At 29.6% G+C, this 16,680-nt stretch overlaps 1 protein-coding gene across 6 annotated transcripts in view; it reads right to left on the minus strand.

Moving 5' to 3' along the window:
* LOC144845249 (protein phosphatase 3 catalytic subunit alpha-like) overlaps positions 1-16,680 on the minus strand; it is a 50,247-nt gene that overhangs the window by 11,306 nt on the left and 22,261 nt on the right. For 2 of the 6 annotated variants that reach the window (XM_078702434.1, XM_078702433.1), the window contains exons 8-12: positions 11,758-11,852; positions 11,109-11,234; positions 5,390-5,461; positions 4,167-4,199; positions 279-299 (exon numbers count right to left, since the gene is read on the minus strand). In XM_078702434.1, coding sequence (XP_078558560.1) covers positions 279-299; positions 4,167-4,199; positions 5,390-5,461; positions 11,109-11,234; positions 11,758-11,852 — 347 coding nt within the window. The remainder of the gene's footprint in view (positions 1-278; positions 300-4,166; positions 4,200-5,389; positions 5,462-11,108; positions 11,235-11,757; positions 11,853-16,680) is intronic. The other 4 variants (XM_078702438.1, XM_078702437.1, XM_078702436.1 and 1 more) reach the window with 3 other exon arrangements.

Consider the following 16,680-nt stretch of genomic DNA (forward strand, 5'->3'; position numbering starts at 1 on the left):
ACAATAATTTACTTGTAATTAATTCAGAAATTGAAATTGAAAGACTTAAAATGACGGGCAGAATTAGCGCCAGCAAATTATTTAAATTCCATTTAAGAGTAATTGGTACATATTACGAATTTCTAAAATGGCACTTTAATTAATTTAACACAATTAATTTCCAAACATTGTGAAATTTTAAAATAGTCGATTTAGTTAATAGTTATTAAATGAAGAAAAAGTTTTTCTGTATTTCTTATATCATTGTTGACGGAAACTTATAAACCCGGAACACTCACCATTACCATTACTGTCTTCAGCTGAAGTGAAAAAAATGAACGAAACATGATAATTAGAGAAGAAAAAAAAAACACAAATAAATAAAAAAAAAAAGTGTAGAAAAACTATGTGCAAAGAATTGTATTCAGCACTGAATGATTGGATATTTTACATTAAATATAATTTAAACCCTTTTCTTGAGCTTTGTCTACACTATCAAATTAGTTTGACAAAAAAAGTTTGATGTGCTCAAATATGGTAGCCATATGACATCACCATATATATATGGGCACATCACATTTTTTTGGTCACATAAAGTTTGATAGTGTAGACAGAGCTTTAGTTGTTATTTTTTAGAAATCTATAGAGTTACATATTGATGTCATGATGGCCTTTTAAAGTTCACATTAATGACTATGTTAATTGGACTTTCATGAAAGGTGTTATAATCTTTATATATATCGCTTATAATTATATTGATACAGTAGATAATGAGGTACTATTAATCATTATAGACCAACAGCAACTTTACTAGTGTGGACTATTATTGAGAATTTTCAAATAATAAAACAATTGTTTAATTTTAATTCAACCTACTAGATAATCATCTGAAGCAATTATGCTTCAACATTGGGTGTATCACCACATGACTATATAAATCACACCAATATTAAATTCCAATAATGTATGTAGGATATACACTCTGGGATACATTCTAACTAGACATGCCTCAGTGGTCAATCATGCATTTGGGTCAACTCTTCTAAGGATACTTGGTTTGGAGGTGAAACTCTTCTAAGCATACTAGTAGGAGAATAGGTAACTTCTAATAATACTTAAATGGAGAATGGTGATGTTAAAAACGTTTGCTAGTCTGAATGAAATATATAAACCATTCACGTTATGAATCGGATTCTAAACTACGTAGAATGTAAGGTATATGAGGGGACAATTACTGTTAACGCAACCAAAGTAGAAAAGCAAATCATGTGATCAGTAACGATGGTTTGAAGGCGTCTTGGGTTGCATATGAACGATGCAATGACATTTCAGTTCTACAGCCTTTTATACATTGTCATGATTTGCATTTTGTATTTGGTGATTAACTATATTGTTTTTAGTTTAGGAAAGTTTTTTACATATTATGTAAGTGTTTAGTTTAAATAACATCCATTTTGTTTATAAAATTAAAATATGGTATTTTTTTAATTTGGATTTTTCCTGCTTATTTTAAATTTAATTTAAATGTAGTTTTGACTATATTTATCTTTATTCTAAGGGTAATTATCAGTTATAATAAAATAGAAAAGGTTCAACACCTAACAACCTCAGGACATTGCATGTTAAGTTAAAACACAATAGTACTTTTTATATAGTGTTTAGCTTATAATTCACAGCACTTTTAAAGTTTTTAAAATATGTAAAGAATATATTAAGATTATTGAATAACAGTATGGAGATACTTCATCCAGTAAAGAGGTAAATAATGGCATCATCAGAAAGAGTTTAGCACTGGCAGTTGATTTAGAAGCCAAAGCATAATATTAACATGGCCATTGATAGTAAAAACTGAAGGTAAAGCAAGTCCTACAGAATCAAATGCTCAGATTTGTATAAGTTTGGTCTTATTTCAGTAGCATACTGGTTTATTTTTAATCATTGTTATTGAATACTATTTTCCACTTGATATAACAGTGGAACACACTTTTTAGCCAAGCTTAATAGCTTATCACCACAGTCATAATATTAATATATTATATATAGTTTTAAGCAAAAAATTTAGCTTTTTGGGCTTATATAGTTTTTTTTTTCATTTCTGAAAGCTAAAGCAACCCCTTGTCAGGTTATACACAATTTTGCAAAGAACACTGCATTTATATTTGTTATTTTGTTCAAGCTGTAATGTTAAGCTATAGAAATACTTATCTAGTGAAAAACTTCTAAATTTGAAGCTAGCTAATAACAAAACATGAAGCAACAGATATTGATTAAAAATGGTTTTACATACTTTGAAAAGATTTTTAAACATTTTTTTACTTGAAACATTTTTGTGGCTACACCTGATAGTGAATGTTAACACTGAATATCATTAAAAACTTCTATTTCCAACCAGGAGTATAAATGGGCACTTTATAGGGCAATGACTGTAATAATTTTAATAATAATTATTATAATATTCAAATTTATTATTATATTGTTTCATTATTTTTAAACATGACATCCAGGAATATAAATGGATACTTAACAAGTATTAAAATAGGGCATTGACTCTGTAATAATTTAAAGCAAAATGATGCAATTCTGAATAAATATATTTATTTTGTTTATTTATTTGCTCTGGTTATTATTATTTAATAATTGTGGTTAGTGATTGATTATTTATAATATTCAATTCATTACGACATTAATTTATTTCAAGAAAATTATAGGAATTTGGATTTCAAACATTCAATATTACCTCGACAAGCTTTCTAAAAACCAATTATAACTACGCTAAGATTACAAGAGATTTTATTGCTTCTTAAAATTTGCTATTCAACAATGCGATGTATAATATCAATGTTAATGTAATGTGTATCTGTTGCGATGCAAATTACAACTCAAAAGCTTTTCATCATTTCATCATCATGCATCATCGATTCCTTAGCATCTATTCCATGTACAATGTCAAGTCTACTATTTTATGCTTGACTGGACAGAATTTAACTAGGCATTGATCGCATCAAAATTTAGTTAAAATCCAAGTCTATATTTTGAGAAATGTATATTATTCATGAATATTTTTGATATTTTTCCTTATATTTATATGAATGATTTAATTCTCAATGACAAAATAAAATTTTATATTAATCGAGAATATTAACAACAATTTTCTACAAACTTTTTTTTATAACATTTGTTTTAATCGAGTTTACATTTAAGTATGTTAGAAGGAAATTGTGTATAGGTTATATTTATCGTTTAGGGTATGTCTGCCGTTTATTTAAACCATTTAAAAAAAAAATAAAATTGTTAGACCGACCGCATTTATGCTCCCAAATTAAGTTTAAATTAGTGACTGATCGTTGATAACAACATTAACATTACCCAAAATGCAAGTGGTCAAACATACAAGATCCTACAGAACAAATAACCAGTATTTTGTGTTGCAGCTAAAAGTTGCAGCGATAAACCAGTTAAATGACGTTCTAACCCCTAATCGTTTGTGTATTTTAACCGTTATTTCACGTTGCCATTTAAACCAATTATTGAAAATTTGTCCTGTTTCTGCTGCCAAGATATTGGGAGTAAATTTAATCTTTTTTATCAGCAGAAACAGGACCATAATCATTATTTACGTTTACAGATAGTGATACTATTATTGTGAATAAAATTATAGGCAATTGCCACATAATGCTTTGAGATTCGATCTCTCTATACTATTTTTTATGGCAGCCTTTCAGATGACTTTCAAGCAAACTATAAAAAATAATTCATATTGAAAATTGAATGGATATTGTTGAATTAAAGTACATAACATCGCCAATGTAAATATTGAAGGTTAACAAGAAAGTAGTTTAATATAACAGCATGATTGAATGTATGTACTAACATTGATTTTTTTCCCTAACACAATGATCTAACAACAGAAACTGGGTCTTAACCTTCTCTAGTCTAAATCAATACACATTATAAGGTTTTTATGTTATTGGAAATGCTATATACATAATCAGGCGTGGAAACAGAGGAAAAAATATCTACTATTTATTCTAAGTCAATTTGTGCATGTCAAACATCTATAGGGTTATAGACACACGTTATTGCTATTAATAAAAACACACGATGACAGGTTGCAACAATGCACAGCAATACATAGATCCTAAACGCACACACACACGCACGCCTTTTGCTTTTTAGCGTGATCTTACTTGGTCGTTCGTACGTAACCACACGTTTACAGGCTTGGAAAGAAAAAGGTGAATAGAAAATAAATGATGAGTAGTAAATGAAAAGCTGAGGAAGAAAACTTTCAAGCGAAAAAATAGATAAATTAGGTTAATCACGAGTAATAATAAATGAAGCAACAGTTTTTAAAATATTTTGTCTGAATCTGAAATAAAACTGAAATGAAAATGATTACAATAGTATTACGCAAACCCTAATTGTTTTTATGTATTTTGTAACTGAATTTAATGATACAAAATGTATACACAGGTAGTTAGGGCATGGAGGAAAAAAAAAAAATAGTTTTTTTCCTCCATGGTTTCTGCTAACACCAGCAATTCCCTTTAGTCTCCTGCCAACTTACTTTGTATTTGTTTGTTGTTTTTGTATGATTTTGGCAATGAAGAATAAGAATATAATGACAGTTAAATTAAACCAAAAATGTCAGTGGTTGTCAGTTATAAATACTTAATTACAAGATAGTAAGGAGCATCACGCAAGTGTATTAACACTCTTCAAATTGCGGGGGATGCTTGTGCATTTCAAATAACTTGCATTTTAGATTAGGTGTCAATTTTGTTGTATGCGAGATCACAGAGATATATCTCTATGGTGGCATGTAGAATATAATTATATTATGATAGTTTATTCCAATTGAAATAATAAATGTAGACTCTATATTTATCTATGATTCTCTCAAAAACTATTATGTGTACCATCACAATTTTAACAGTATTTAATTTAAGTTTAAATTAGTGTTTAAAAATGAATATTTAGTCTAATGGTAATTTTTTTGAACACTGTGACTTGATTACACGGTGTAATATTGACAATAGCAGAGAGGGATGTTGTATACTTGATATATATTGAGTTTGTCCGATCCTAAACTCATGAAATATGCATACAAGGCTATAGTTTGCACAACAGCAATCCTGCTCACTCTGCTACTTCAAAATCTACGCACACACGTTTTTCATTTTTAAATCAAGTAAATTAATTAATCGTCAATTCATGATGTGATATTGATATTATCTTTGATGGGAGATGATATTAAAAAATATTGATATTCATGTCTTAATAATTGTTAATACTGTAGAAGATATCTAGTAATTCAGTTTGTGTGCAATATCCGCATATTGATGTATATTTTGATTATATTCGATTACTGTTAATAAATCTTCCCATATTTTGATGTTGTTCATCTTACCTTCATCATCTTCACCATCTCCAAGCTCGTCGTCTGAGCAAATATTTAAGATATTAACCAACATTTCAGTAACTATAAAAAAAAGGGAGAAAAAAAGAAGAAAAACATGATCAGTTAATGTTCATGTGCGAGGTTAAACTTAAAAAAAAAACATACACGACGTTAAAATGAATCAAATGCAAAAACAAAATAATTTGTTAATGTATTCAATTTCTAAGGCGTAGAATTTACATTTAATCCAGCAATTCATATTTACCATAAGATTAAATTTTAAAGATTAAAAGTACAATGACAGTTATTACAGTACATCTTTATTTATAGTTATCTCAATGTATACAAGATAAAATAACCTTTAACCTTGATATTGACCTTTAATCTGACCTTACATATCACATGACCTTGAAGTGAACTTCAGTGAAATTTATAATTAATTAGATTAATACAGTTAGATTAAATTCCCAACATCTACATGGTTGGAGACTAATCGGCATAATTCATGGAATAGGAAGAGCCCATACTTTCAATAAATTTACCTTGGGATGAGATAAAAAGCTGTAGAAATCTCGTTATAAAGCATATTAAAGAACGCGTTGGCGTACATTATTATCATCCAAGGTTTATCTCTGTGGTACATACATGATGATGAATAATATAAAATTAATGGTTAGATATTACACAGCTAAAAAGACCAATTTACCTCATGTAATGAGTATAAGTTTATGTAATAGTGAAGGTAAATGAATAAAAACACGGTCATATTGGTGTGCACACTTTAATAGTAATTACAAAATGGTGAGCCAAATGTGCGCATAATTAATTATCCTAAAAATACTTCAAATTCAAGACTTGAAAATAATTGGAGATTGCAATTAGTAAATTTATAAAAAAAAAAAAAATAAAAATAACATATGGATTAATATACTATAATTCGTCAAAATGACAAATTAAAATCTACTGTCAATATAAAATTGACAATACATACAGTAAATTTAAAACAGTAAATATTCATTTTTTTCTAAGCAATGAAATCATTTTGTGAGTAAATTAATTTGAACATTGTTCTTTTTTATAATATATCTAGTGTATTCGTATTTTAAAATATTTTTGCAAGGCTCAAATGTTGTATTGAAATGAGAAAATTCAATAATTAAACATATGCTAAAGAGGTCAGTGAAAATGATCATGGCAAAGCCACATTTTCCAAACCAAATCTTAATGTCGAAATTCACTATAGAAGTTGCTAGTAGATTTGTCAAAATTGCTAGTTAACAATTTCAAAAGAAGCTTATGTTTGCTGGTTGTAAAGAAAAATCTAGCAAAGGTACTAAAAATGATAAAAGGAAGCGCTGAAATGAACCTAATTTTCTATCTTTTCCATTGTCATTTTAGAAATGCAAGATTCAAGAAATGTTATTGATTGATTGAAATATATATTGATACTGGTTGACCTCTTCAGTCAAAGACTGGTCTCCCAGAGGGCCCAGTTATGATCAGTGGCTGTGATGTACTAATACACCGGGGTAACCCCCTACTCATCTCGAAAGATGTACTAGGTTCTTTAAAGTGCACACGAGCTAGATGTGTACACTGGACCTACGGTTTATAGTCCTTATCAGAGAAGACTCGTTCTACCACCGAACCATGGAGTGAGTGAGCCTCGAACCCATGCCGATGTTATAGCTACGTAATTACGGTTCCACTGTCTTAACCGCTTGGTCCACTTTAAAATGGAAATATGTTTTGCTTGCCATAATTAAGACAATAAAACAACAAAGAAAAACAAATACTATTTATAGGCCTATGTTAAAATACTGTTAACAAACTATTAAAAATGCAGATTGCAAAAACGTCATAGGCTCTGTCAAATACTGTTAAAACGATTAAAATTCAAAATAAAATAGAGTTAAAAAGAGTTATTGTCGAAAGTTAGAATTGTACATATTAATGCTAATTAATTAATTAATGTCAATCTGGGGTTGTCTTTTTACTAGCAAAGGTTTCATACTAATGGATAAAAAAAGTGATTTCTAGCCCTATTTTTTTTTTACCATATTTAATGAGGGTGATCCATCCAGCAATTGCTGATCATTAAGGACCCTCAGAGGTTCACAAGACAAACATATACACACAAGATGCTCTACATAAACAAAGTCTTTGGGAGTGGAGTTGTAATTTTGTCCTTAGAAAAAATCCTGACATGGGACTTGAACCCAGGACCCTTGGAGTGGTAGCCAAGCATCATAACCACCAAGCCACAAGTTGCATGTAAGTAAGCAGATGAAAACAAAAGGAAACTCACAAAACTGGTAAAAATAAAACAGTTAGCAAAGAGTACAAGACTGACCATTCAATTCCTGCTGTATTTACATAACCAAATAATAGTATGTTTAGAATAAACAAATCAATTCCAGCCAGAGGTGTCATCTTCTATAATGACTGATTAAACACCTCATACTGTATCATGTCTAGCGACAATAAACATCCAGCAGTATCTTGACTGCTGACGGCAACAGACACATACCCTAGCACTTATAGTAATCCTAAATATTAACTTGAACTACACTGTTGGTTTTTCAGTTTAAGACTATTTTTCTCCTTTTATTTATTTAAAATTATGGTTTTATTAGGTTTTTAAATGATTAATTTTTTTTTAAAGGTTTATTTGACATTAAAATGGCATATTCAATATAATCTTTAAAGTCTTTAAATAAATAACAATTTTCTAGTAAAAAAAACATGATTAATATATTTTTAACAGTGACATACTGAGTTGGTCATATTTCAACATAGATACATTATGTTTCAGCAACATTAATACCTGAATTTCAGAATGCATGTAGAAATGTAATAACATGCTTTACCATATCAAACATTATTGATAACACATACTTCACATTGCATGTGCCATTAAACGTTATTCTCGACACATAATTTTATGCGTACACATTTAACTTTATAGTGTCGGAATACTGTAGAAGTGTCTGCTAAATAGAGATATGTCCACTGAATAGGGGTTGACTGTAAAGTTAAAACATATTTTCCCTTTGTTTTACTCTTTTACTGGGGTTTTTGCAAATGAAGGTTATGTTGTATTTTATAGCTTGCAAACAAAATGTATGCTTTTGACTTTAGAAACTGCATAATCAGATTTGCCTCATTTAACACAGGAGATACTTTTTCTCATTAGAAATTACAAACTTTAAATGCACGGAGGCGATGAATAATTTCTATCCCTTCAAGAAAGGTTATCCGGATGGGTTTAACATGTCTAAAGCTCTGTCTACAATATCAGACTGTAAGTGACACAAAAATGTGATGTGCCAATATTTGGGCACATCACACTTTTTTTGTCTAACTAGACAGCTTAAGAAAAAGTGTCCGTTTCCAACTCCCCAAAAAACAAGATATCTAGAATATTTGGTTAGACTTTGGCTGTGTCTGACTGACGATGAACATTTTACACGTGTAAACTAAAAAAAAAAAACCAGCAGGGTCATACTTCATGCATCTCGTTACACTAAGGTCAAAATTGCTCCTTATCTTGCGGTTAATCAGCTTGCGGTTTAAGGTGTAATTAAAAAATCCACCTCATGAGGTGGATTTTTGAAACAGCAAATTTAACTCAAAATTTACACCGCACGCGACCATTACACGTGTAAATTTGTTCCGTCCGAACGGGCTCTATGCTGCTATAGTAGACTGAAGATAGGAACTACCTGTATGTTTTGAATTATTATCTTGCTTCTGAATAAAATTGATTATTATTCAAAAATGCATCTGATAACATTAAGTACCATGTCAAAATGATTCTACTGAAGTTACTGCAGAAACTATAGTTTGTTTTCTTTTTAAAAATCTATTTTTTGCAATTAGCAATTAGCACTTTTTGGGTAATCAAATTGGGTATTGCATTCATTCTACATTGAAACTAACTAAAATAATATTTTATTGCAGTAAAAATAACCAGCTTTATTATAGTTGAAACTGCTGTAGAATAATTTTGACATAATCCCTTAACTACCAAATTTCATGAACCACAGATGTTTCGTAAATTTCAAATCATGACATTCACATGCATGACAGTTTAAATGGTACATTTCCTATCCAGGAAAACTACAACATCAGAAATTATTATGTTTGAATTACTGTACTACAGTACTATAATTACATTATAATCGTAACATAATTAGGAAATCGCAAACCATAATGTGTGGAAATTATTAAACCAAGTTATTTTTTAACGGCAGGATTAGAAATGAACATTTGTATTATAATCATTGTTATAAATAATATACATTTCAAATCATAATGTGTGAAAAATATCAAACCAAGTCATATTTAACAGCATTTAATTATAACATTGTTCATAATATTTACCATTAACATTTATCAAACCATGTGTGGAAAATGGTATTTAATGTTTTGTACCAATCATTAGAAATGACAAATTTATAATATTAACAAAATCAGGACATTATAATCCCACAATTTTTGGATTACTTTGATTTTTAAATTTTTAAATTACTTAAAAACACTAAATATTGACAACAATGCAGTGTATTATTAGAGTATAAGTAAAGACCCAATCACAGACAACCCTGCCACCCCCAATATGCCCAAATTTTGCATATTGAGATAACCATAACATGATTACAAATTATTACATTTCTTCGCATTTTACCATTTAAAAATAACAGTTTGATATCATGTGACAGATGTCATTGCAATCGTTGACAACATGAGAGAATTAAGAATGAAACAAGGCCAGGTTGTACGGTGTCATTGTCAATATTCATAGCATTAATCATTATATGTTAACAAGATCAATGAAAATGAAGATGGCAAGAAATAATGGAGATAAAAGAATATCTGAAAACAAGGGTGATTCTTGCATGGACAATGATACAATTAGGGACCATGTCAACATTATTCTACTGCAGTTAAAACTGTGATACGTATAATAGGGACTTTACGAAACAGGACGGGAAGCAACAGGACGGTGCTCATGAATAATTTATGCATAAGCTTTAATTAAGTGGGCGGATCTTAGCTTGAAATTTTGTCGAGGACGATAAAGTTGCCATTTTCCCGTTTACGACTAGAAATAATGTACATATAACCTTAAATATACAGTACGAATTACACTTAGACATGAAATTTTCAAAACTCTAAATAATATTTGAACTTTTAATTTAATTGTTTAATGAAATAACATTTCGCAAACGGCTATGTTGACTGTATATGATTTTACGCTCTAGCGAACACAGGATATTCGTCGTCCTCCCTTAACCATCATGTTTTGTAAAGTCCCTAATCACGTTTTGTTTTAGTTTGTATGAACACCATACCATACACATTTGTAACATGTGTAGCCAAAACCTAAATTGTAGATTACAAGTAAAAAAAAAACACGAAAACAATTCATTTTGACTTGTATACGTCTGATTTTGTTTTTTGTGATATCAGTACTACGATGCTAAAGGTGTCTTCACAATAAAGACAGAAATAAATAAAAAAATAATTCATCTAAAAAATCATGTACGGATTTAGTTTATAAATCATTCACTGCAATAAAAAGCTGTGTATGATTACCCCTAACCTAAATATTACATTAAACCGATTAAAGATAAATATATATTACAAATAAATACTTTTCTTTAGTCCTAAAACAAAAAAAATTATTATCAATTTTATGTAATAATATAAAATAAAAACATACCTTTCTCACCAACAAACGGTAAAGACCATGTAAAAACATCCATAAAGTTTGGTAGCCAATAGGGATGCGGTGAACAATTGAATTGTCGAATATTCATAACATTGTTTTCGTATTTTAATACAGCAGCTGCAAAAATAATCAGTGCTAAATCCATATGAAATTATACTGAAATATCACATTATGATAAAGTAAGGAAAAAAAAAGAACAGTAGATAGAGAAGTCTAGAATTCCGATACAAGAGACGCTTTGGCTACCTTCAGATTGTTACGATATAAGGCAGATGTACGATAAAGACAAGACATATCCATTCTTTTACATAAGAGTGACATTAATCAAAATTGACTGGCAACTTTATAGATGTAACAATCGTTTCGCAAGATAATCATTACACAAAATTGTTCTACATAAACGAGAGATTCCAAGGACGGCAGTCACAAACATGGACGTCATTTTGCAGGGTGCAAATACTACCTCCAAAGATTTTCGCTAGGCTTAAGTTTGGGTTAGGCAACCCTGGTTATTTCCCCCACCCACCCACCAGCATTGTGACACCCACCTCCAGACTTCTCTAGTCTCTAGCTATATCCCCAATTGGCTTGAGAAGTATTTCTACCTACAGTACCTACCTCAAAATAAACATTACAGTACCTTTATTGTTGTAAACATCCAAATAATTTGGTGCAGAAAAAAGAGTGATTAAAACAGGGAATCCTGTAGTTTGACTCTTCCTATACATTCGATATCTGAAACAAAAAAATTAAATAAAACACATTAAACATCAATTTGAAATAAGTACCACGGTAGAACCACAAACATCAGAATGTTGCAAAAATGTGAATTATATAAAGACATAAACATGTTTTTTTTTTTTTTTTTTCTTTATTCGAATTCACAAAATAACACAACATATAAAATACAAAGAATGAATTCAGGGTAACACAAAAAAGTAACCAAAGGTCGAACTTATTTCCATTGTGGCCCTTAAGGATAAAAACACCATAAGAATAAACATTTACAATAAACTATAACACATGTAGTAACAATATAAATATAAATTATAATCTTCCAAGCATTTATTGAGGTTGTAGAAACTTTTGGACATTCGTTGAGAGGAGTGGGCATTTGTGGATACTATTGGAGCAGATACTCCAAAAGGGGACATTCCTGGATGGGTTATCCAAAATCCCGAAGACTTGGGGATGCTTGATGGGGACTCCTTGAAATCATAGACTGTTACAGTACCCTACTGGTAGGTCTGATTATATTAATTAAAATTTAATTGTAATTACAATTGAAAAAACAAGTGATTTGTGATGTTGGTTGATTAACCACTACACAAAAGCTACTAAAAAAATAAATAATTCACAAGGACAGGAATATTAATGTTTCACAATATCAAAATATCATCTTCATTGTTAAACTTTAATACAACAATTTCTGTCCTAATGAAAAATCAATTTCAATATCAAGAACATAAAATACAACGATCTGCCTTAATCAATTCATAAACAGTAAAACTGAGTTTGAATATCATTACACGATATCATTATTAATATGAGACACAAACTATCTAGTATTATGGAATTTATAAAATAAAACTGCCTGCTCATCAAATTGTAATTGTATGAGCTTGAAATAGATTGCCTTAAGTGGAACGGTACAATAAGAAAACATTATGAATGTTCCACACTTTATTTTGGATCATTTATTTGAAACCTTTATTGTGTTTTTAGACTAAAATAGCTAACATGAAAATTATATAATGAGGAAATAAGAATTAAAAATAATTGAATAAGCTAGATTTTGCAAGAGCATATAGAGTAGATTCTTAAATTATTCAATAAGGAATGTTTAATCACAAAATAAGATATTTCAAGTAAAAAATGCAGAAATCACTGTAATAAGTTTATAATTTCCTTGTATCAATTTTAAATAAGCTTTCAGTAATTTACTTCCTAATATTTCAATATATCTACAATTTAGTTTATTAAATACTAAACAAGCAAGAATGTATTTCAAATAAAACATAACAAGTTATTTTATTTCATAATAGGCATAAAATCATACATTTGTAATATTATTTCTTAATTTTCTAAAAAAAGATAAAATATAGCTATTGAATATTGTAGTGAAAAAAGTATTTTTTTTAAAATTTTGCCTTATCCGTGGTATAAATTCATGAACAGCAAAGAATATTTTAAGCGGACAAAAACTATTACAAGTCCAAAAAATGGATCTATAAATTAAAATAATATGGTGAATTGCAAGTATTGAACTAGAATCCAGTAATATTATGTTTCAAAACCCCTAGCTGTACATACAGTAATATTATAAATGTAGAAATTAAAGAAATATGTTCACAGATAGTAGAAGCAAACAGAAGATTGATTAGGGATCAACTACACTGTGTGTGTTGATTTATAATTGCACTGATCAACATTACTATTTTATACTGTTTTGTACAGTACATATTACACTAGCATAAAAATAATTTAAAGTGTAATAATAGTATAGCAAATATTATAGGAAAGTTATATTGTTTGAATTAAGGTTTTAATTCAGTAATATATTATTAAGAATATAGATAGCATAGGATAAGTTTATTTTTTAAAGGTTTTTATTTTTAATAGTCACCTCTGAAAAAGCAGTTGTACTACAGTATGAATGTTCTTAATAGAGTAAGTAACAATTCAAATCAATTCAAATGAGGCCTTGTCTTGTGAGGTAATAACTCCCACTGACAATAACCCCCACCAATTTTCTGTCAGCGATAAAGCAGAATGGCCGGGCATAGCACAATAAACCTTTTTTACAAAGTAAACCACCCTTTATTAACATGTGTAATTGATAATTGAGATGGCAATTGGTTAAATGATGGTAACTGAACTCTATTTAGATTGTAAACGTCAAACAAGAGTATCAGTACATTACGTGGATGGTATTGGTACTGTGGATGGCAGTGGAAAAGGTTGCTCGTTTCACATCGAAATGCAAGTAATAGGTGAAAGAAGTATGGTGATAATGATTTATTAAATGAACCCATTTAACCTGGAAACACCAGATAAAATTACTCAACATGTCACTGGTGTGAAGGCCGGCAACATGGGGAGGGGGAAATTCGATCCAATACAGTTGCCATCAAGGGTCAAGACAACAAGAAGCAAACTGATAATGACACTTGCCAGGAGGAAACACATCTGAACATCATGAATACCTTAAGTTACATACTTTAAACCTTATATTAGACACAGAACATGAATATTTGTTATTAGCAGCTTTTGATTTTGGCAAGAACTAACTAACACTATCAAACTTTATTGACAAAAAAATATGATGTGCCCATGTATGTACATGATGATGTCATATCACTACCATATTTGGGTATATCATTATCAGTGTCACTACCGTATTTGAGCACATCACACTTTTGTCAAACTGGTTTTGAGGTTTAATAGACTTTTTAGACTGTTTTGGCAATATCTGTGAATTCGTCCTAACCAAACCTAATTTGGTCAATTCCAAGTCCAGGTGAAGTTATCACAAACATGCAAATTTGAACCCTTTTTTGGATGTATTGTTGACATGAAAAATCAAAATTGATTTGAAAGACCTGGAAGAAAATTGAACAAATGATGTAATACACAATTTACGCAAGTCCTGAATCGTTGAAAATCGCAAGCTACTTGACAATTATGGTAGATAGAAAGAATGTTTTTCTTTTCAGTAACATCAGATATTAATTCATCACAGTCAGAATGAGATTTATTTAATGATTACATTGATAGGTTTATAAATCATTCACTTAATTATTTAGTCAGTCATTCAATCCATTCCTAATTTAGTAAATAATCTATTCTTTCATTCAACTGATCGATAATTTATAGACTCTGTCAGTGTAAATAGTGAATACATTATTGATTTAAAACGATTATTCACAAAACCATTTCAAATCATCATTTATTTCAATCAATAATTCATTCTAATCAATCAATCATTAATTTTATCAATTGATTTACATCAATTTTTAAAATGACCAAGATGTCTACAGTATTTATAAATCAAGTTAAAAAATGTTTATTTGATGAAAATATAGAATAATGTACGTTTTATGTTTTTCTTTTCAATTCCACCTGTATTTTTTGTAATTTATATTTGTAAAGGGGGTTAAACTCGATTAGAGAAATCTATTTTTTTAACCTCCTATTGCCATGCTGTAATTTTTTTTTTTTTTTTTAAATATATATTTATATTATATTTTTCTTTTTTTGGCAATAAAAATGTTGAAGTATATTTCTTACAAGTTGTACATTTTTACCACAAAGTCTACCATGTAAAAATGTTATTTCATCATTTTTAGGGTAACTAAATGGTAAAATGTTATCTTATTCATTGCAGGTGATCGATCAACCTATTTCCTGATGTATACTTAATTTAAGCAATGTTTAGCATAAACCTTAATATCCTCATTCAATCTCCATTTTCCTTGTAGAATTGATTCAAACACTACATCATCATAAATGTTAATTCATCTTTGACATTGAGGTGACTCTAGGGTTTTACATGTGTTCACCAGTAAGTTAATAATGTAATTTATTCATCGTAATTTACTCGGGTGTATACAATGACCGTACGATTCAGTGACCGTGATAGACGCACAGGCTTGCTTGCAGGAGTGTTTGAACAGATACTTAGTACCGCATCAATTGGTATCTTTCGTGAAGCATGTAATAACACTATGAATTCCAACCCTGAAACAAGTACCTATTAAAATGGGTGGAATCAATGTAGAAAACCAAAGCCACAACGAACTATGGTTTAATGAATTTGAAGATAATTATACGAATTTAGAAATTGAATTTAATTGAATGAAATTATCATTTAGAAATCAAATTATTCAGACAAATATAATCATAATATTATCATTGCATATTGATTCATGTAAATGCATCTCTAATATGACCAGCATACTGTAATGTACATTATGTCTAAACGATTGATCATCAGTCAATTGTGAATATGACTGCAAGATATTGCCTTCAAACTGGTAACAACCTTTTATGTATGAATCTCCCTTCTAAAGTATTTGAATACATGTTTACATGTTACTATCGTGATAAAATATTCACTGTTTAAAGGCATTAAATTAAATTCGCTTAAAATTGTGACATGAATTAAATTTAAGTGCTTAACTTTAATTTTAAATATTCTATACATGAAAATGTACACAATATGCTTTGGATATTATACTGTTTAAAGACTAAAAATGTCTGATCTTTTTATAGTAGATTGGGCAAGCTGTTATGGCAGGGGTGCCGCAAACCATAACTATACAATTGCCACTTCAAAAGCACTCCTTGACCATTTTTCTGGTGTAGAACAAGTCTTTTAGATAAGGACTTAAAACTAGTGGTCGGTTCAATGTACACAATCTGACTTGTGTGCACTTTAAAGAACCCAATTCATCTTTTGGAAGAGTAGGGGTGTACTGCTGGTCCATATCGGCCCCTGTTGGACAGAGAGTGCCGTTTGATGGCAAATGTACAACACGAAAGAGATCCTTAGAGGAATAGA

This window comes from Antedon bifida, chromosome 6 (genome assembly GCF_963402885.1).
Source record: "Antedon bifida chromosome 6, ecAntBifi1.1, whole genome shotgun sequence".
In the NCBI taxonomy this organism is placed as follows: domain Eukaryota; kingdom Metazoa; phylum Echinodermata; class Crinoidea; order Comatulida; family Antedonidae; genus Antedon; species Antedon bifida.